Source organism: Branchiostoma lanceolatum, chromosome 1, assembly GCF_035083965.1.
Source record: "Branchiostoma lanceolatum isolate klBraLanc5 chromosome 1, klBraLanc5.hap2, whole genome shotgun sequence".
In the NCBI taxonomy this organism is placed as follows: domain Eukaryota; kingdom Metazoa; phylum Chordata; class Leptocardii; order Amphioxiformes; family Branchiostomatidae; genus Branchiostoma; species Branchiostoma lanceolatum.
The window spans coordinates 22,597,392-22,619,785 of record NC_089722.1 but is presented as its reverse complement, the minus strand read 5'-3'; the positions used below and the strand labels follow the sequence as shown (position 1 = coordinate 22,619,785).

Genomic DNA, 22,394 nt, shown 5'->3' with positions numbered 1-22,394 from the left:
CAAATGTATCTATTTCGTTTAGCACCTAAAAGTTACCCATATCTGACTATAAGCATTTCCCAAGCTTCTGTCCGTTTGTTTATAGCGTTAATCATGTCTGTTATTTTACTTAATTTAAAAGTACCTTCTACAACTCGCTGCGGTACAAATACGTGGTACAGCAGGACAAGTAGGCATTTCAAACCCTGTGGTGAAATATGAGTTTTAAACATACAAAATATTGGTTTGCATTCTATCGATTATAACTCATCAAATCCCTCCAAAGCAGAAAGTGATGTATAATGTTTTTCTTTAGTATTACAGGCAGTTCGACTATCAGTACTATACATGTATATCCCCCTGCTATGAAATGTTATCACATGACTGATTATTCTCAAATGATGTCAAATCACAGGCAATGCCCGCTTATGGTCCATCTGGGGAAGCAGTGCTCACAGTGACGTCAACCTCTGACAGCTATCAAGGTGAACATACGAGTGGGAGGGGTGGGGAGAAAATGTGGAACTGTACCCTAAGTTCAAAATAAGATTCAACGTGCCCTTTGTAGATTTGTTTTCAGATCAGAGATAGAAGAAGGACTTGACAATGTTTCAAATAGCATGTAACATTGCGCAAGGGAATGTAAAGTTATTGAATGTCAAGAAGCCATGGTGTTATATTCATGAAATATGTAACACTGAACACTGTAATCACTTATTTACAGAAAAAAACGGAGGAAACGTCAACACCGGGAACATTGGGGCGGGTATTAACGAGGTACGTTTCCGCATTTTATTCTTGTCCTAATCTCTCCTTGTACGGAGGTATTGTTTTAGGTGTGTCTATCTCCAGTGTGTTTCCGCAGGTATTCCCATATTCTATACATACTAGCAGTACCACAGAGTGAAAGGAAGTGAGGGGCAAAATTTCAGAGGTGCGGGAGTGACAGGAAGTAAGGTTCAGAGTAGGTAGTATATAGCCATTCATCATCCTTCTCTGAGTGTTGAAAGACGTTTCAGGTCATTGGGTCAATTGAAGAGGCTACGAATTTTTTTTCATCTGTATTTTCCAGATGCCAGTCACTTTTACCGTAGGGTGACAGGAAGAGACCAATGTACACATGTAATGTGAATCAAAACCTTAAGCTTATTTGCATAATCAATGAACTACAAGCAAATGAGATATGCCGGGAACTCTGAATATTTCACGGAAATATGAGGTCTTTGAACTCTTTTTTTGTATAACGACTATTGACTTCAAGCGTCGTGGCTACTTTCAGTTCGGGAAATATCGTTTTTAAGCTGGTGCCAGTGACGTGGTGGGAACATACTTCGAAGATACTAAGACCAACCCAGTTAGATTTCTTGTAATTGTAGTTTTTCTCAGCTGCATCGTTCATTTTTCGCCAATGTGCGATGTGATATACTAATCTAAAAGTAGATAAACCAGTTAATGGGATATCTTCGTTATCTACAGCCGACACCATCTGTGGATACGATCCATACCACTGGCGATACTGTCCCCTTCAGTTCGTCAAGGACGCGTACCGACCCTCTGTACATGCCAACGGTAAGCGTATTGGAAGGCTATTACCTTGTTTAACAATGGCAATGTGTGTGTGTGGGGGGGGGGGGGAGTGCGTGCGTGCGTGTGCCCTGTACGTGTACGTGTGCGCGCGTGTGTGTGTGTGTGCGTGCGTGTGTGCGCTGGGGGGGGGGTGTTCCTATGAATTGTTTTATTGTGAGTAGCATACTACTCTTTAAGCTAAGGATGGACCTTTATAATATTTTTGTCATGTGGGGAGGTGCTCTTAAAGGACAAGAAAGCAGGACCCAGGGTTCTCCTCCTATAAAAACTATCTTCTGTCAGGGAGTTAGTAGCTAAATTGACTCCAACCCTCATCCCAACATCATAAATGGATTATCCTCTGTAGGGGATCTCTTCCCGTCTGGCTCCAAGAACAATAGAATGGGATCAGAGCAGACAACAGGAACTCATTTGCATATTAACTGACGTCTCAAGTTTTGAAAAATCCTGTATTTCTCTCACTAGTTTTTGAAGAAAACATTGCCAGACCAGCAAAATAACCCAGATATATGTAACAAAGCTACGTAATCAATACAATACATAACTTTGCTAGGCAACTTTCCGAAAATCATAACAATGATTGTGTTTTCAACTGTCAAAGCAACCCCTTCAAAGTTGGAATTTTACCTATATTTTCCTCAGAGCTGAATTAGCTTTGATAGCTGTGTGTCTAGAAGACTTATACAATTGTGGTGACTACTTGGTAGTAAAAGAAACCAGTATAGACTCAGGGGCTCTGTAGAAATGTAATTTGAATACTGACAGCCAATGTCTGAGACATTCTACCAGTGAGCATGGCAGGCCAGTGTTACTAGGCCAGTGTTGTAATTGCTTCATATTCTTGGTTATAGGTACTACAAAGCTGATGTTTATGTGCAGCTATACTTTGATTCCTTTTATACACTATATGATTTCAAACATGTGCTGAAGTAACTTCAATACTTGGTAAATTGTCTTAGCCAGCGAGCCCCTTCACTGATGTGAACACCACGACATTCAGAAGCAGACTGAGGTCTGGGAGTTTACGTTAGCTGAATTTATTGGGTGGTTTTATAGTCCAGCCTTGCTCTTTAAAGCGGAGGATAGGTAGGCCTTCCAACGGATTGAGATTTCTTTAGTATTGAAGCAGAACTTGAATCTTATATTCTGAACACGCTATGGTCTTGATTTTTTTGGAAATAGAGCAATTTCAGCCATGGAAGGTTGGGTGTATTTTTATTGGAGAATTTGAAATAGAAAAACTCAAAATGGATCAAAACTAAACAAAAACAACAACAATCTTTTAAATATCATTAGAGAATGTGAGATACGATATACTTAGGTGGATCAACCATTTGATGGGATATCGTCTTATCTACAGTCGACCACATCTGTGGATACGACCCATACCACTGACCTGCCTGCCGACGTCTGCTGGCGCTGCAGGCGCAATTCCTGCAGTAGAATGGCTGATCCACCCTCGTACATGTACATGGTAAGCACGTGAGAAGGGTTATATATTTGCTCCTTCCGTCGACGTTGTCTCAGATTCCTATTCTTGTCTTCAACCCTGAACAAAGACAACATTTCATTATTATTCTTTTATGACAGACAAGGACTAAAGATTCGCCAGCCTTCAGCAATCGAAGAGGTAAATAGTTTAGTATTTGAGTATACGGGCCATAGGAGAACATTAACGCCGTAACTGTTCTCCTGTGGTCCGTATACTTTCTACAACATACAGTCAAATAGAATTTCCCTTTTTTTAAAAAATGATATGTGAGAAGTATAATCACAAAGAAGTTGTCCTTAAGATTATGAACCTCTATTAGTTTCATGAACTAAATGTTGTACTGGATATGTAGCAATGTAACATGTAACAATCCCAATCTCAATTCACCAACCGAAAGTAACATTAAGATAAAATGCACTGTCATCGTGTGAACGAATGTGGCCGACTGGCTGACATTCTGGGTGCGATTTGTAGGATGAGTGACGTGAAAAGTTGGGTTTTTGATTTGTTTTTGTTATTGAATGTCCCAACCGAATTGCTTGCGGAAAGAGTTGTTTTGAATATTCAGAACTGACTTATTTTCACGGTTACAGCGAATTTTCTGAAGATGTTAATAATCTATTGCAGGAACCTCTGGTGATGAAGAGAAAAAGATCGTTTTTGGCGGGACGGGATCCGGCCCGGGAAAATTCAAAACTAACCGTGGTGTGGTCGTATCAGCAAACAATGAGATATTTGTGACAGACATGCACAACAAACGAGTCCAATTTTTCAGACTGGATGGGACTTATCTCGGCAACTTTTCTACGGTAGTGCCTGGTGAAAATGGAAGTGCAATGTTACCTTACGATATTGCAATTGACGGAAAATCTAATTTGTGGGTAGTGGGGAAAGTTCTCCACCCCACACAAGGACGTGCTGTACATGTGGTGCAGTATAGTCGGGACGGCCAGTCATGCACCAATTTTGACATGGTGTGGAGTAAGGAATCTTGCAATCGAAAACTTGCCATTGCGGTGGACACACGCAATAACTTAATCATCTTGGTAGACCAGTGTATGCTTTACAAGTTTTACTCAGATGGAGGCTTATATAAGGGGCTTACATATCATGAACCTTTAGTATCATACGTTACAGTAGACAAAGAGAGTAATATCCTTATTACTCGTGACAGTCGTGCTGGTTACTGTGTTCATGTCTGGAAGTGGCGCTCCGGCACGGTGTCATTCAAATTTGGAGACCATCGTAACGGACATCTACGTCATGCCCAAGGTATTTCTGTGGACACATTGGGTCGCATATTAGTGGCAAACAAGAAGGCTGGGCGGGTAGAAATGTTTTTAAGCAGTAGAGAATTTATCCGCACTGTCGTCGAGGCTCCCAATCCAAAAGGTATTGCTCTGGTACCTGATGGACGCTTAGTGGTGATTACAGCTAACAACACTGTCACTATTTTCCCAAGCAGATGGTATTTGGGTGCTAGCATTCCAAATGTTCATTACAGTTACACATGACATTAAGAATATTGCTGTCCACCATGAAGAAGGCCTTGTGCAGAAGAAAATAAATGCAATGAAGTTTGTCTATCTGAAGTCTTAGAAGTAACAGATATACAGTGTGATTTAATGTTAGTGGTTCTGATAATTAAATAATGAAGTGTCATATGTGTGATAGGATTGCACTTACGCGATATTATATAACTGGCTAGAACATCTGACGTCAGCATAAATTTGCATAAATCGGACGCCTTAGGGCTACAATTGTTTGTTTTTTACATAATCATTGAAGTAAATGTCGACTGACCGGAAAGGCTCATGTCGCAAACCGTGGATTACTCCCCAAGCGTGTTGAAACCTGCCAGAAGTTACTATTCACGCAAATATGTCATCATGATGAAAATAGCAATAATGATGATTATCATAATGACAATAAACTTTATAGCACAACAATTGTGCGATGTGTAACGTATTGCATCTTCAGCTACATAAAAATATTCAATGAGACTAACCTACCTTACAAAAGACTATGTAGTATGGGATGAGGATTTGCTTTTGTAATTATTGAAATTTCTAACATTTAGGCATTTATAACATATATATATATATATATTATATTCCTAAATGTACCATGCAGGATTTGTTACAAGTCATGACGTCAATGTATAATTGAATGTGCTATTCGAATCCCTAGAAAGAAATCCAGATATAGAAGATGATAGACTTGTATGTAGTGCATTACGAATATCAAATACAATAAAAATGTGATTCTGTTTGTGCTGGACGAAAAGGACAAACCCTCTGGTCAACAGATGTTTTTCTATACATGTATTTGAAACGGCGTCATGTAGCAACCATAAGCCTTCATGTACGCGATAGAGTGAGTATACAAAACTGTTAAAGATTCTAACGTCAATACATGGTTGCATTATGTTGTGGCCATAGTACCTGGCAACCCAGTGATATCTGTCGTGCTTATTGCTCCAGTATCTGTTGATTATTTGAAGATCTTTGTTCATTCCTTACATGCAGCGTGTGACAGGTATACTTGAGAGAGAGAGGTGGGGGAGGGGAGTTGCGACTGTAACGAGTTGAGACGAGGATCTTTTATTTTAACTGCTACTGGAGATATTTGATGAAATTGTTGGAAAGATGCAGATTTTTGTTTAAGAAAGTGGCCTTAATTCTCTGGACAAGTCTTATAACATTTTAAGTGATAACATTGAATAAATCGCATCTTCCTTTTCTATGTTAGCGTATGAAATTATGATCACACCAGGTTACATTTGTTAACAAAGCTATGAAGATATACTAGTGTAGAAATGCTGTTTATTGGGGATAAAATTGCCCAAGCATACTTATCTTTAGTCAATATTCAAACATTAGTAAAAGTAGTTATCGATTGACCGAAAGGCTCAAGCCACAAACCCTGGATTACTGTATCCTCCTCGTACATGTTTAGACTTGCCATGAGTCATTTCTCAAATCAAATCGTGATGTCAGTTCTATTTTTCAGACGACACTGTGTGGCTATATATCATATAAGGACATGTGTTAATTTGACGAAAGTGGTTAACGTATGATAGAGAATAATAACCTTCCCGAAATCAGGGAAAAGGGTGCTCATAAGAAACAAAAAAACTGGTGCGAAACCTTTTGAAATGAATGTGGTTAGTTGGAGTTATGTAGTCGCCTAAATGTCTACAAGTACTACAAGTTATGGAGTTCTTATAGAAATGCTAAGGTACGACTTGATTTCTTCACATTGAAGTCGCACAAAACTTTGTCGACTTTAAGTTTTTCCATAGCCTTCCCTTTGCATCGAGAGTTTTAGATGTTCGGAAATGTTTTTGAATGCTATTGTGAGAGTCGCCGTCAGTACGTCTAGTGCTAAAGCTTGCAGAGGTTCAACTGTCACAGGGTGAAGTTGGAAGAATCCACAAGGCAGGTCTGGTGACAAGTCTCCACAGTGGCAGGGCCATCTGCAATGTGATTTAACAAATACAGGAAATTATTAGCCAGTAAAACAATTCATATATCAAACAATAAGATATATTTTTGTCAGAATCACTGTCAGGCAACAGACGCAACGGACTTCTTTTTGCCAAAAAGTACAAGATATCACGTTATCTTCAAATCACACTTAATTCGTACATACTCAATGGCAAGAAGTCGGCCCCATAGCCGGAGTCCTCCCGTGCACTCTGGATAGCCTTTCTCAGGGCAAATACGGCGGAGCAGGACATCAGTAGCGGCGGCTCTGAAGCGGCTGTAGGGGGATATAATTTGGTCTTGGCATGGAACACATAGTACAAAACGCAAAATTCTGAATTGAACACTAGATACATGTAGCAATGCAGACTGTATACAAAAGTTTCAATTCGTCAACAAAGAGTCCTTGTAGCATTAAAGTTCATCTTCACGACATTATGAAAGAAGACTGGTCAATGCAAATAAAGTTTAGTCTTCTTTCATTAAGAGTCGCAGATATTTCCTTACCTTTAGACCTGATGACGTTGTACGGGTTGGACGAGTTCGGCAGCAGGGTAACTCGGAGATCCGCTGGGATGTCTTTGGTTGTGGGAGGCTTGTATTCCTTCATGAAATGATAGAATTTATTGTATCAATGAGACATCTTGATATGATTACTTTGTCAAGGGATAATAACACTGGTCACAGGCTGCAAGTATCAAGTTGATATAAAGTTTGTATTTCTCTAAACACTTGATTATATCTTCATTGTAGCACGTTTTCTTCTGGGGGATTGGCTGTTTGTGCGCCTCAGGCTTCAAACCCTGATTTTACCAATATAAAATAACCCAGCACACTTATCGACAAGAATAGGGATGGCCCTGACACAATTTTCTACCTTTGCGATGCAAGAAATAGGCTGCAACAACGCTATACTGCATTGTAGCAGAACTGTGCTGGCAATTACCCATGTTCCGTTGGTCAGCAGCCTCCCTGTCTCCTTGTCGTACACACACTTCTCGGTCAGCCAGTAGCCTAGCCCGAACACGAACGCTCCCTCAACTTGGCCTACGTCCAGGTCAGGGTTCACACTGTGAAGTACAAGTGAGAGCCAGCGTGCATTAGAGCTTTGGTTGCTTATAAGAACCAAAAGAGAAAGGGGAAACATAATTTTTCTATGAGACGAAGTTCAGATAAAATCCTTCTCACGCATTTGTGGGTATTGGGTGATGTCCATCTCCGTTAGGCCCCTGGGCCACACAGTTGTGCGAGCACTACAGCAACCTAGGAGGCTAGTCCACTGGTACTAGTTATCGTATGCGACTGAATGACACATAGACTCCTCCTCTACATATGTGACGAGAATGTTAATTTAAGGAACATGCATATGTATCAATGTAAATCACAGATTTTACTCTACCTCTATACCTACCAATGGAGATGGGCGCCGCCCTATGCGCCATCGGTGTGGGAAGGAACTTTGACTTTGACTATACCTATTTGATAATTTGATAATGGATAAGTGTATTTTGTGAGAACATCACAATTCAGCCTTTTGTGTCTGCCAGTTTTTTTTTCCAATAAAGCTTGAATTGAGTATGTGCTGAATGCTAAGCAACCAGTTTTAAAACATTTAGTACGACCCTGCCGGACTTTGAACCTGCGACCTCTCGAATACAATTTAGCCCCCTAGGCTATTTTCATCGGTCCTAGTAGAAGATACTTTATGACTTTGAGATTACCTCTCTCCACAGTCAAACAGGATATCAGACCGGGTGATTTCTCGCTCCCCTGTCAGCACATCCAGCTCCACCTCCGTGCAGGTCACGCCGTAGCTGTGGTATGTAGGGCGGAAAACTGGCAGTGGATGGTGCTCCCTGTATACATGGAAAATAGATGGCTTTGATATCTTTACTAAGGACAAAGTTGCTCATCAAAAATGTAATTTCTACTATCCTAACAATTTTTTGAAGGCATTGGATTGTGCAACCTTTTACCACTTATAAATAGACAGCTAGTAAGAAATCGGGGAAAAGCAATATAAGACTGGCACGGTATGATGGGGATGTGCTTCTTTGCCATTCCTTTAGATGTCGAAGTTTCGATAATGCATTGTTTCAAATATCTCATCATTATAAACTAGAAATACAAACTTTTCATGATGCCCTAACTACATTCACCAAAGTGACCTCTCAGTCGATCTCCATGTCGTCTATATATAAAAGATAACAGGTAAAAATTCCACCCACATGTACTTCTCGGAAAGATCCACTCCTTTACTGTGACAGGTGGTGATGAGTTCTGTCCATTTTGGAGCCCCGCCCATCTCCTGTCGGATGGGGTTGATCCGTTCATTCAACCTCCGGCAGCACTCAAGCACTCCCTGGGTACATGGATAAAGCAGCAATTACTCTGAAACAGAGGACTATCGGTATTCTTGAAATTCCTTCAGCGATAATTAGATGAATCGGGTGATTATTTAACTATATCAATACCTCATTTATTTCTTATAATCAACACCCAGTCATCAACATAACATTTCCAAGTTACACTGCGAGCGTCGAATTTTGCACGGTCCGCCTGGCATTGTTACAGCCATTCCTGTGTCGCCACCCTGTTGTATGGCCAAAGGGCTATGTCATCTGTGAGAGATGTGACTGTACCTGGCAGTTCAGTTCACTGGTGGTGCTGCCTCCTGAGGATTCACTGTTGGCACCAGAGAGAGAGTTGGTGGACATCACGTGGATCATCTCCAGGGGAACGCCCAGGGTGGCAGCTGCCACCTGCATCACCTGGTGTTGGAAAACATCGGCACTGTTACAGTGGCATTTCATCCGCATGTGCTGAAGCCCGCGTCACAATTCATGCGAGCGTCGGCCGAATTTGTAGATCGCCCGAAGCTCGCCGAATTTCAAAATCGCCCAAGCGTCGACCGTATTTTACAATGAAAATCTTAGGTGACGTCTGTCGAACACTAAAAATAAAAAAAATCCCCCATGAGATGATACCATCTCTTGGATATGGACGAAGTCAGAATCTACTAACCTAGTAAAAGGCCAATATTTGGATTAACTTTGATTTCTGAAAATCGCCCGAACCCCGCGTAATCGACAGGACGTCGGCCGTACTTCGGCCAACACGTCGGCCGAGCTGAATTTCTTATTTGTGACGGGGGCCTGAGGACTGCCTTTGTCAGTCATGATATAAGATGTGTCATCCAGACACCAGACACCAACGACCCCTGGCGATACAGGATGTAATCCGATGGATATAAGAGCAGCGACACCTTATGGTATTTTGTACTGTATGAAGCTGTAACGTCAAAGGAATCATGATCAGCTCTAACTGAGGCTACATGTCATATGGATCATACATTGAAAAGCCTATCTATAACTAGACTGAGGTTCTTTTCAATTCTCACCTTTGTATCGATCCCCTGTCCCATCTCGATACCGCCATGTGTGATGACCACCGAGCCGTCGGTGTGGTAGATCGCTACGAAAACCGTGAAACGGAAGAAGGAAGGGTGGAGGGCATATCGACAAGGAACCACAGATAAACCTCTCTTCTTCCAACGATGTTCCTGCATTTGATATTGTAGTTAAATGATGTTTCCAGACAAAGCATATATTAAGAAGTATTTGATTTTAAATAGTACTTTAGTGAACGTCAATACTGCCTCAAGACAAGCCAATGAATGTCACATGTGAACAACAAATAGACCAGAACTACATACTTGTGAAGAGACAGTGTAGTATAATACACTCTTACCTTGTTGAAGACCTCTATCTCCTGCTGTCGTTGTTTGATTTGAGCCGATGTCAAGAGGTCTACAGAATACCACATATCGTTCAACATTTAATTTTTGTTAACGCTAGATGCAATACGGGTTTGCAGCTTGATTGGGCTATTACCACCTTAAGAAGTATTGGAAAAACAGCAAAAGACAAGAATTGCATACATATACGTATTCGAATGAAAGTTCATCTGTGATCATAACTGACATTACAAAGATTGTACACAAAGTACACCATATCCTGTAGTTCAGCTGAAAACCACTTAAGTACTTAGAACATGATATTTACCAAACAAAGAAAATCATTACTAGAGATGACCATACTTAGGGAAATCTACCTAAAACCATATGCATATCGATCTTTGACAAACAAAGAAAATCATTACTAGAGATAACCATACTTAAGGAAATCTACATAAGACCACATGCATATCAACTTAATTACTAGATTCACGAACTGGAATGAAATGAAAAGTACCGTCCCACAGCTGAGTGATGTTGCAATCAGCCAAAGTGTATCCCGACAGAATGGTGTGTCCGTTTTCAAACATGTTGACCCTGCGTATGTCTGTAGGGTCCTTGTTTAGGCTCTTAATCACGTGTTCTATGATGTGCTCCATGCAGAAGTGAACTGCGACATAACCTGCATTACAAATAAAGCGGTATACGTAAGTCTTCGTAAATAGAATTCTAAATCTCAAGCTGATGCGTAAAATTATAGGTTGTGATATAAGACCCAAATCCACATAGATTGCAGTAATCTGATAATATGATAGACTCCGCAATGGCAATGTTTCCTCCTGCAAGAGCTACCGTACGCAAAGCTATGTTTTATTTTTGAATGCGATAACAGCTAAAGGCCCTGTCACACTTGTGCGTATATTCAAGTGCGTATGAGTTCCACATGAACATTTTTTTGGTTCATGTAAAGTTTGCAGGGAAGAAGTTGTTTTCTACTTTGACATACCGTTGTGCAGCCTAGTTATCGAACCAAATGACTTCTTTGGTTGCAAACTTAACCTAAAACAAAAACTTGTTAATACGCAACTCATGCGGACTTGCATATACACACAAGTGTGACAGGGTACATCTACAGACATATTGAGAGTATATTTTCCGCCACCCTAAAAGATACGTCCAAACAGATCTCAAACCCAACGTCCCACAGTGTAATGCACTCCTGTATATCTGAACTGTGCATACCTGGGGGGTGCTGCACTAGAGATCTATGAAACACACTGTTTTCCGAAGTGGCGGAGTTATGTAACACGGCGAATTAATTATAATGGAGGTTACTTTGACAGATTAGATGAAGCATGTAGATAACAAGTAAATTCTACCTGGAGCTCTTGTGTAGGTTGCTGGAGCAACGTGGGTTTTACAGGCCTGCCCTGTCAGCCGCCAGCTTGGACAACAATACACTGAAAAGGTAAACGTTATCCCATCAATTCGTGTCATTTCATATCCATCATAATATGAAGTTTATACGGGATAGTTGAGAAACCTGATCGAAAGGATCACAAATAAGTAAACCCTATGGGTACGTTATGGTATAGATATGAGTAGTTGTAACCATTTAGGAATTGGCAAATGAATGCGTTGTTTAAGTTTCTGTACATTATATGTAATTCATATAGAGAGCAAAACGTAGTACTTAGAAGCTGTCTAGATACACATAAATTGGTATCAAAAATTATGGTATACCGTTTATCATAATTGAACTGTGGTGCCACATCTTGATATGTTCTCACCGTTTTCGGCAACTTGTGGCAGAAACGGGAGAAAAGAGCAGTGGACTGAAGTTCCGTTATCTTCGTACAGATTGTACACCACTGCTAGCAGCCTTCCGTCGTCGTCAAAACCAACCTGTGAGTAGAAATTGTCCAATATGACATGACTTAGCCGAACGTCTATACCAATAGGCACATAAATCTTTTTCGATATAGATATTTGGGGTCTATTTGCTATTTCTGAAATAAAGTAGAATATGACAAAGTGGATTAATTTTTCACAACATTACGTAATCCACTGGCAGGTACACACACACATACCTCGTATTTCACAAGATAGGGTGCTCTCTTCGGCATGGCTTCCATATTCGCATCAAGGGACATGCTCAAACGTACAGTCCTACAAACAAAGATGTAACGTAATGCAATGTGCTACGTCAACGCTGTGACTCAAATCAAAGAAAGCGTACGACACTAAAGACAATAAATGAATACCGAAACTCGAATAAAACTTTGTTAAACCTGCAATGTTTGGTCGTCGCCATTTAAAATGGTCGTCGCCATATCCAAGTGTTACATAGGTTTTAAGGGCGCCGACAAGATGCAAAAAACGAATATAGAGCAACACAATATTTCAATTACAGATGTACGACAGTATTGTGATAAATAGTACTAAACAACTTAAAAAAGAAAGTACACCACTTCGGGTTCGAACCCGAGTCAAACTACACCATGAAACATCACAGTTTGGACATAGCGTGCTAATACACTCAAAGTGGCAGGACGTGCTAGTGCATTATTCTCCAAGCAGAGGCTTCGATAGAGAGGGGTAGTTTTGTCCGGGATTTTTTACGTCCCTCTTCTCTCAAAAGGCTTGATCGGTTCCGACATCTCCCAGAGGTGAGAGAAGAGGGACGTAAAAAATCCCGGACAAAACTACCCCTCTCGATGGAAGCCTCTGCTTGGAGAAGACTAGTACATGTAAAAAGGTGATGACCGTTTAAAAGGCGACGACCGCTTACGAGACGGAAATAACCTTCGTCGCTCATTAAATCTAATACATGAAGTACGTACCTGTTGAGATTTTGAGCAGCCACGGCACAGGCAGCAGCCGGCAGCGTTGAAGCGGGACCCTTCCCTCCAAAACCCCCGCCCAGTCTCTTCACAGATACATACACTCTGTACAGAGGTGTAAGACGTGACTTATTTAGAGCTTTGAATTTTTTGGGGATAAATCTTTTTTTTATCCTGATAAAGGTGTATATCGCCAAGAGATGCTTCCAGATGCGTGAATTACTGTAATGTTTGGCTCCTCCACTTCCATACTTTTCGATGACCTTTGTCTGTCTGTTTTTTTTGGTTGTTTTTTTATTTGCAAAATTCCCATGATTGAAAACAATATGTTTAGATTTCTTTATGGGTGGTGTGTAACCTTTGTCCTAAAAAGAAATACTGTTAAGTACTTCTTAAAACATTAAAATGTTCGGAGCAAGACATCGTCTTATGATTTGCGACCTCTGAGACACTTCTATTCTATTACCTGTGAGCTGACATCCCTGTCGCCTGTGCTACAGCTGCCTGGACTGAGTCCATAGACTGGGTAGCAGACTGGACGTCCATCCCATCCTCGGTTGGAGTGCATCGGCACACCTGGGTCTCCATGTAGAAGTGATACTGAGAACCACACGACACCTCACCCGAGATGCGATGCGGAGCTCCAGCTAGAGCACCTAATGACGCAGAGTATTGACATTTAATGACAATTTAATGGAAAGCTCCTACCGACAAAATTTTCCTGTACCGAAAATGACATACCTATATTGCAATACAGGCCTATAAAATCGAGGCACGAACTAGAGCCTCGTTTTGGTGCATGGCCCCGAGCTGACCCCGGGAAATTAAAAATGGTCGCCGTAATTGGCAAGAGGTCTATTGGGTTGTTTTGTCTTTTTCCATTGTGTGAGGAAAGGGGTCATGCACATGTTGATCTAGTAAATCGTACCACTACCGCAATATATATATATAATGCATTCACGTAAGTAGATGGTATTCAGAAATGAAATATTCCTTCTATAGGTAAATCTACTGAGTGAAAATTACCTTTAGGATCTCCTTTTACCATCTCACTAACATTGGGATGAAAGGATTCTGCAGCAATGGCGTCTTGGATAGAGAGGATGGGAGGTTTTATGTCAGTGTAGGCGACCTGCACAGCTTTGGCCATGGCGTCAGCGTGGGCCTGGGTATCTGAAATAGACATAACTCTCTCATTAGTCCTTCGGTCCTTTCACACTGGTCACGCGTTTAGAATGTTTCCCGTGACGTTTTGATTTCTGTTTGTAAATCTGACAATATCATGACAAAAAAGCAACCTTCACCTGCAATGACAAGAGCCACTGGTTGACCTGCATATGACACCTCACCACTGGAGAGAATCTGTAAAGATTGCAAAAGAAAAGTTTTTCCTATAGGAAACCGTTGCGATCAGATACATGATATTCTCTGTACCAGCTAGGATTATATTCCTACTTCAATGAGCCTCAAAGGTCCATATGGTTTAGAGTTGCGTAGATTTAGGTTCTAATGCCTAAGATTGTCAAAATATCGGTTTCTTAGCAACATCTTCTAATCCTTTTTGTATTGATCTAATGGCCACCACCTAATTTCTTTTCTTATCAGGGAAATCAAAGACGCCTTCTATCTTATTCCACGATGGCATGAGTACGTGTGGACGCAAATACCTCATCATCTGCAGACAGATTGTTTTGTCCTTTGACGTCTCCGGCTGTCATAAAAGCAACGGCACCTGGTATTTCCTGTGAAGTAAGCAACAGAAACGTCTTCATATGCCATACTTATGCTTCGGTCCCAATTGGAAAAAGGGGCCCCGCCGGATAGTTCACGGGTGTTTTTCTTTTCTTTTGGCACTTTCGGGCGTAACCCCTACGTGGCCCCGTCGGACACCCTGCGGTTGCCCGGTCGGAATCCCGAATCAATTTAACTCTTGAATTGAACGCGGGATCCGGTAACAAAATAGACACCGTGAGCTAATCGTTCGAGTACCGGGAGGTAACCCCCCGTACCCGGCAGTCCAGACTACACCCCCTACGGGCACCGGATCATTAACAAGGATACCTAACACTAACAGCGAAATTCTGTCTAGGGATGACATGTTCGTGCATGTTTGCTTCCCTCACTTAAACATGAAGACGTAACAGTGCTATATGATACAATCATACCATGGCTCGTGAAAAGTCCAAGTTGCCCAGTTTACAGTTGGCCACAGTCGAAGTCACAAAGGCAGCAAAGACTTCCCCAGGTATGGCAGGCATATCGTTGATATAGATGGCTTCTCCAGATGCCTATAGATAGTATAATGCAAGAAAAAAGACATGGTACATCAATTTCTGCAGTTACAATGTTTCCGTTCCCTATTGTGTATGTTATACCTCCATTCGTTTCACCAGTGCTGGTTTATAATGTGAATCAATGGAAAGCCTTTCAGCACCAAGGAAAGGGATCATGGTTATGTGTTAATGACCCCCTCCCAATACATCCCAACACATACATGCACATCAGCTCTATCATCTTAAGGTATGGCCTTAAGTGTTACGGATATTTTTGTACAAACAAACAAACAAACAAACAAACAAACAAACAGAGTGGTAGACACGGTGATGTAAAGCTAGGCGCACAAATGACAAGATAGCGTCTTTCCCTACCGTACAGAAACTTACATGAAAAAAAATCGCCATGCCGCGCTACAGTGTGTTAGAATTGTAAACCCATCTTACCTGTACCCTAGATGATGTTTTAGGCATGGGTTGCCTGAGGGGCCACTCGGACTCTTTAGTCTGGAAGTGCTGCTCCCCGCGGGACACCGGGCGTACGAGCGAGTCTCCCGCCGAACGAACTCGCTCTGTCAGGCTCTCCTTCCCAACAGCAGACACGTAAAACTGATGGGGAAAAGCATTTCTTTATCGATTGGTGCATATGATTGTTGATGCTAAAGTCAACCTAAACTATGAATTGATTTTGATATCTATCAGAGAGAAGATGTACCAAAACTGTCAAACGAATCATGTTGTCATATATGATAAATAGCATTTATGCTCCTTGTCACATGGGTATTTGACCGTAAGCATAGAACGTGCCTTATAGAACAGTCCCATGGCCAACTGTTTTGTATACTGTGAAGACTGGAGTGCAGAATCGTCCGGCACCAATTCTGCTTGCAGTACGGCAAGGGCTCCTTATGTAATGTGGGATACAGACAAAACTTTATTTTTGATAATGATAATTGCTTTGATTGGTCAAACATTACGATTCTAAAACTGAACTATTCCCAATTATCTTTAAAATCAGAATGATACCAGACTTAAGTCGGTTAAGATGGGTAATCTTTGATAAAGAAAAATATTTTGTACCTCTCAATGTTTCAGCATCAGTGATCGTCTTTCCAATCAGGAAGTCTTCGGTTGCAGAGGCGTGCACCTGGAAGCATTTAGGGATATCTTCATTAAAACCTATTATAAACTACCCGGGCCATGCTTTTATGTCATGTGCCAAAAATTGCTACATCCAAAACATAAAGATATGAAAAGTTGCAGCATTCTAAAATGTTAAAGTGGGAGATGTTGAAATTGTACGTAAGGATAATACCATAGTTTTGTTGATGCCACCAAACACAATGGACGGTTTTGTGACCACTGTTAAGTCACTCTGACGGTCCAGTGTCATCCTGAAGCCAGCATTAACGTACGCATGGGCGTTCTGTAAGGGCAACAGTCCCTGTTATAGCATGTATTCGTCTGTAGTTTAGCAAAATACCAGTAGCCTGCTTTGCCCATTGACATTTGTATTGTAACTGTGTAACAAAATGTAGATGCAAAGTGACAACCTCAAGTTCCAAGTTCCTATCTAGACGGTATATAACAGTTTGCAGCAAAATTCTTATTGTATACATGTAAAACGTGACTTGTAATTCGATGGAAAGTAGAGCAAACCTGTGACCGAGGAGCGACTTTGTAAGTCCGGAAAACGTCTTCAGGCTTTCCGGGCGGGATTTCCAACGAACAAATCACCTGAAATACAACAGAATAGGAATGGAGTAATTCGGATTTTCTCATAAAATCTTAATCATCATTATATATTGTCTATTGCAGAATGTCAGGTTAACAATATTGATAGTGCGCCCATGAGTACAAAATGACAGTAAAATGTAGAAGTAATAGATGGTTACCTTGCCATTCATTGCAGTTCCCAGAAAGTCACCGAGTGCCATTATCTGCCATTCATCCCTGTGCCCTGTTCATAGTAAGAAATATACATCTGCATTGAATTCCAGAAGTAAAAAAAACCCACAAAAAACAACTTTGTGAAAGTATGAATTCAAAAACAAAAAAAGATTCCATAGCACTGAAGATATCGATGTTGCTGTTGTTGTAGATTTGTTTACAAAATGTCTCTGACCAATGGTAACTTTTGCCCCCGCAGCCTCCATGATTGTGAAGATGTCCGAAGGGAATTCTGGGTGATCATGTTTAATCATCAAGTTCCCAGCCCAGCTACCAACCTGAAATTAAGAAAACAAACGTCTCCCTTTCAGAATAAGAGGGACAAAAATCCAAATATCAGGTGATGTACAAAAACAGAGATGTCGGGATAAGAAGCTAGAGAGTATAGTATTAGGAGTCGAAGTCTACTTACGTTCCTGACAGATACATTGGCGACCTTGCACAGATGATCAGCCAGAACACCGTAGGATGGAGACCGGTCTGAACCGGCTCGCAGCAAATCAACCAGGGTAGACAGGCTCACAGCAGAGCCAACTACCAATGGCGGGCCAGCCTGGAAAGGGGAAGTGTTTGATCCATAGTCGTTATACGTGCACAGCTATAAGGTGTACTCACTTAAAACAACAACCAAAGACCAACATTTGTATGAAAGTGATTACATTGTAATATTTCTACCGTCTTGAGATTGACCGTAAAACAACTGTCGATACGTACATCTAAGACTAAAGTCTTCCATCCTCACTTGAGTTGTTTTAAACATCCTACCTGACAGTTGTACAGATCAGATACAGCTTTGATGTCGATGAGGCAGGTGTGACGACCATCATCCTTGTACACACCTGGAAGATTCCATTACATGCTTTTTTTATCTAAGAATCTCTACGTTTTTCATTTCTAGGTATACATCCTTTCGTGTATTGTTTTGCAAGTCATCTTACCCCCCTAAGACCATTAGCACGCAAGGCGAATCCATCGGAAGTTTCGGACTTGTTCACGGTTATCTTTTGAGAACATGTAACGTTAAATACAATGTTTTGCCGTAACCACTTCAAGGTTGACATTGTGCTAAACACCGCTTACCTGCAGCCGTGTTCCCACAGACCAGTTTGTAACGGTCCTGGCTGTGCTGCTCCAACAATCCATACAGCTCCGCCATGGTGGTGGGACGATACCAGGTAACTCCATTTTGGTTGCACCTCAGGTAGCTCGTATTTGTGCCGTTCAAGCCATTGGCAGAGGCACCGTTACATACCTCCCCGGTCCTGGGGCAGGGGTGTTTGTCTAGATCCTGTGATCAACAACGTAACGATTCTAATTACCCTATCAGATTTCCATCATATTCAAACATAGATATGACTTACTTCATAAAGATCTGGTAATCTAACAAGTAAACCTTTGCTAGGAAAGACGAACTTATCTCCACGAAACTGCTAAGTTCAAGATGTAAGAAATGTAAGATAGAGCCTTGCAAAGTTACATCCATATAATAATCATATCCAAGAGAATTTCAAAGTGTACCTCAATGTCGATACAGCCGCCTTTCTCTGGATCTGCATCGGCTGCAAAAGACTTCATGGCATCCAGGATAGGTCTGTAACCTGAGAATGATACTCACATCTTGTCCATTCATGTTGAAACGGTATTAGTAGAGTAACATTTGGTTATCTGAATATTGACGTTTTGAATAGTGAATATTCGTTTGAATTTTGAATGTTGGTTAAGTTTGAACATTGAATGTACATGTGTTTAAACCAGCGGTTTGAATTTTGAATGCTTGTTAAGTTTGAACATGGAATGCACATGTGTTAAATCACTTATATTTTGATTAACACATGTGCATTCCATGTGCATAACCACTTATATTTTGATTGCCTACTCTACAACAACCGCAATTCAGCCTGGTGCTGCAACGGTTGTTTTCTTATGAAAAAACCATAATCTCTCCATCTCTCTAGTGCAGCTCTTGCCTGTTCACACGACGACGATAATAATTATGTCTTTCTTTGCATTTGCATGATCTACAGAACAAGCAGTCAGGGGGATTGTGGTTAACGTCCCTGTCCTTGGTGCTGAAGATTACAACCCCCCTTCGTATCACAGCGGTACGTGAAAACACATCATAACACAAAACACCCAAACAACTAAAAAGAAAAACTTTCTTCCGGGTACAGCTCTTTTTTTCCTAACCTGTACACCTGCAGATGTGTCCATCAAAGTGGTTTTCCACATCTTGTTGGCTGGGCTGTGGCTTCTTATTCAGCAACCTGTGGAGTAGAGCCATTAGAAACATGCTTAAGTACAGCGGTGTACTGTTCTTCTCTCTTTTATTGCTGCCGTCACTAATGGCATTCTAACACCGTGCAATAAACCAAATACACATTGATTACTTACCCGTACATGTTGACCACCATTCCAGGGCTGCAGTACCCACATTGACTTCCGTTGAAATCCGATAGACGGCGCTGTATGGGATGGAAACCGTCTTTCTGTCCCCCCAGCCCCTCCACTGTGGTGATGCTCCAGCCGTCCACACTGCACACAGGGCACAGGCACTAGGGTGGGGGCGAGGGATACATGTAGATAGGAGCATTTGAACATCAACGTCATTTCTAGCAGAAAAAATGTTTTGTATGCATTCCAACATATATGTCTGTTTGTTATTTATCATATCACGATTATACATGTACTACAAGTCTGGCACAATATTTGCATATTGCTATAAGATAGGCTAGGATAAATACAGCAAAAATTAACACCTACCGAATTCAAGGAATAAGAACATGTTCCTCCATTGGTCAGATTCGGGTGTGTCACCATGACAACACAGCAGCCACACCCTCCTTCTCTGCACATGACCTTTGTCCCCGTTAGCCCACGCCGGTAGCGCAGCCACTCGTTCAAGGTCATCGCGGGGTCAGCATTTTGAACTGCAAGGAGAGTAGCTGTCATAAGCCTCCTGCACTTAACTGACTCAATAAGTAACTAAATCGTTTCTTTCAATTGTGAAATCTTGGCCTTTCCAATTTTTATCCCGTGCTTGTCAGACCAGTTTTCAGTTATGATGGTAAAAATGTTAAAGTGTGCTCACTATTATGGTTAGACAAATGACCTCGCCATTCCTCTCCAAAATTTTAAGTAAGACTATCAATCAAATGACATACCGACATGACGCTTCCCATTTACCCAGAAGGTCAGCTTGTCCTTGAAATCTTCGTTCGCGTCTGGTAAGATCGGCATGGTGTTGTTTGTATGCCGACTTTTCTGGAAAAGAAATCAACGTTGTTTTCAGTTCTAGTGAAGTCAGGCGATGACTTGCCTGAAAACTGATATTGTTTACAGTCAGACTCCAGAGCGTGTAACGTATCTCAACGTAACGACTGGTGTGCGTCGTGACAAGAATACCTTACCCACCGGAAAGACAACTTTCTTGTCGATGGTATGCGTGAAGTTACACAGCACTTTAAGTCACAAAATCTTCTTCTGTCGGTGCCAAACTGGGCTGCTCGAGACAGTTATGTAACATGATACCTCCCAAATATGGAGAACGGACTATCCCATTCTACTATAATAAACGTTACCTTGTTTGCGCCAGTATGATTGATATCCCGGATTTGGGCGACCCTTGCACCGCCCCGCCCCTTCGCACCCATAGTTCGCCTAAGGCTACTGGTTAGACCACATAACCTGTAGATCCTCTCACCTACCATTGATAAGATATTCACCATACCTTTAGTGGATTTTATACATTAGACGCAATGTTTAACCTTTCCTTACCTTGCTAGCTAGCTGCTGACTTAGCGCAGTTGCAACACCAAACAGTAAAACATGTGACCTTACATTGCAGTTGACCGCAGACACTTGGCAACCATCTGTTGTCAGTTGCAACGAGTTTTTATGATATAACGTTAACGTGGATCAGGAGGCCTAGGTTTTTGAATTTGTTGCTACACAACATACCTTATGAGGCCCTGAGTATTATTGGGTGTCAATCAAATGGGGCCTTGAAGGGGCCAAACCAACTTCTAAGTACATATATAACTACTTCCTTCTGTTACTTCAATGACCCTTTTTTGTCTGATATTTGCAGCAAAATCATACTTGACACAAGGACCTAAGGCAGCTTAAGGTGATCACTGGTAGAATTACAAATGACCTCTAGTACTTACGAGCGGTGAAAGAAGTCTGTCCAACCTACCACTCCCCTGCCGACGCCATATATATTACTTTGAACCTTGGACTTAAACCTGTGCAGGCAGTTCTAAAACTATAACCTGTTCAGAGTCTCTGTCGCGCTACACACCATACGCTACACGGCATGCACGAACGTTAGAGCAGCTACTTTATTCTAAAGTTGTCTTGTACACATGTATTCATATCCAGCATGTGCTAATAAAAATGGAGGTATTGTTTTTGGCGTGTCTGTGTGTATGTTTGCTTGTTTGTGTTTCCGAGTATTTGTGGTCAGCAAAATTAAAGTAAGGCTGGATGGACCGTGATGATATTTTGTATGTTGGTAGGTCTTGGGAGAAAGAAGGTTAAGGTCAAGTTTGGGCCCCCCCTGTGTGTGACTTTGGTACTGCAGCAGAGCTTCCGGTTCTTGTTTCTTTTGTCCTGGATCGGTCATTGTGGTGGAAACGTGATGGTGGGTTAGTGTGGGGGGAGGAGCGAATTTTGACTTCTTGCGCGGTAGTAGCTATAGGTAGGTAGTCGACGTGGTAGTCGTCGGGGTTATACCACCCCTTGCGGGGTGACATACCCTTTCGTTGGCTGATCCAAGACGGGGATGCGCCAGGTCTCCCGTCCATTACGCGGTAGTAATGAACTGAAAATGAAATCATATTGTGCAACTTTTCATTTCAGGATCTCGTGAAGACCCACTAACAGATACCAAATATCAAGACAATCGAATTAAGACCCCAAATAAACTGGGCTCTGCCCCCTAGAGCCATATTAGGGTCATGCCCCTAGCAGAGGCAAAATTAGTCTTGACATTGAGTATCTACGTACGTGAGAGATGGGACGTCATAATTCATTGGGTATGGCAGA

General features: G+C 41.5%; 1 protein-coding gene and 2 long non-coding RNA genes across 3 annotated transcripts; 2 read left to right on the top strand and 1 right to left on the bottom strand.

Moving 5' to 3' along the window:
• The first annotated feature begins 700 nt into the window (after positions 1-700).
• LOC136442071 (uncharacterized) lies at positions 701-3,012 on the top strand. The gene is made up of 3 exons (XR_010756954.1): positions 701-756; positions 1,456-1,548; positions 2,927-3,012. It is a non-coding gene; the product is annotated as an uncharacterized lncRNA (long non-coding RNA).
• Positions 3,013-3,155: 143 nt separating this feature from the next.
• LOC136442078 (uncharacterized) lies at positions 3,156-4,640 on the top strand. Its single transcript, XR_010756955.1, has 2 exons — positions 3,156-3,196; positions 3,686-4,640. It is a non-coding gene; the product is annotated as an uncharacterized lncRNA (long non-coding RNA).
• Positions 4,641-5,641: 1,001 nt separating this feature from the next.
• Positions 5,642-21,609, bottom strand: LOC136447384 (xanthine dehydrogenase-like). Its single transcript, XM_066446286.1, has 35 exons — positions 21,515-21,609; positions 20,510-20,609; positions 20,109-20,275; positions 19,740-19,900; positions 19,536-19,612; positions 18,867-18,946; positions 18,429-18,636; positions 18,114-18,187; positions 17,761-17,901; positions 17,524-17,626; positions 17,294-17,358; positions 17,058-17,135; positions 16,714-16,824; positions 16,479-16,545; positions 16,206-16,303; positions 15,846-16,007; positions 15,291-15,413; positions 14,793-14,867; positions 14,430-14,487; positions 14,152-14,298; positions 13,592-13,781; positions 13,126-13,230; positions 12,373-12,451; positions 12,073-12,187; positions 11,662-11,742; positions 10,800-10,964; positions 10,297-10,355; positions 9,947-10,108; positions 9,189-9,317; positions 8,775-8,908; positions 8,268-8,402; positions 7,493-7,616; positions 7,054-7,150; positions 6,713-6,823; positions 5,642-6,536 (listed from the first exon to the last, which is right to left on the bottom strand). The coding sequence occupies exons 2-35, from the start codon at positions 20,583-20,585 to the stop codon at positions 6,469-6,471; spliced, it is 3,825 nt and encodes a 1,274-aa protein (XP_066302383.1). The 5' UTR covers positions 20,586-20,609; positions 21,515-21,609; the 3' UTR covers positions 5,642-6,468.
• Between the last annotated feature and the right edge of the window lie 785 nt (positions 21,610-22,394).

Excerpts from the sequence above, each read along its gene's own strand:
- LOC136447384 (XM_066446286.1), bottom strand. The coding sequence starts at position 20,585 with ATGCCGATCTTACCAGACGCGAACGAAGATTTCAAGGACAAGCTGACC. Across the intron at positions 12,188-12,372 it reads CCTATCTTGTGAAATACGAG|GTTGGTTTTGACGACGACGG; the intron begins GTATGTGTGTGT and ends TTCTACTCACAG. Across the intron at positions 7,151-7,492 it reads TGCTGACCAACGGAACATGG|GAATACAAGCCTCCCACAAC; the intron begins GTAATTGCCAGC and ends CATTTCATGAAG.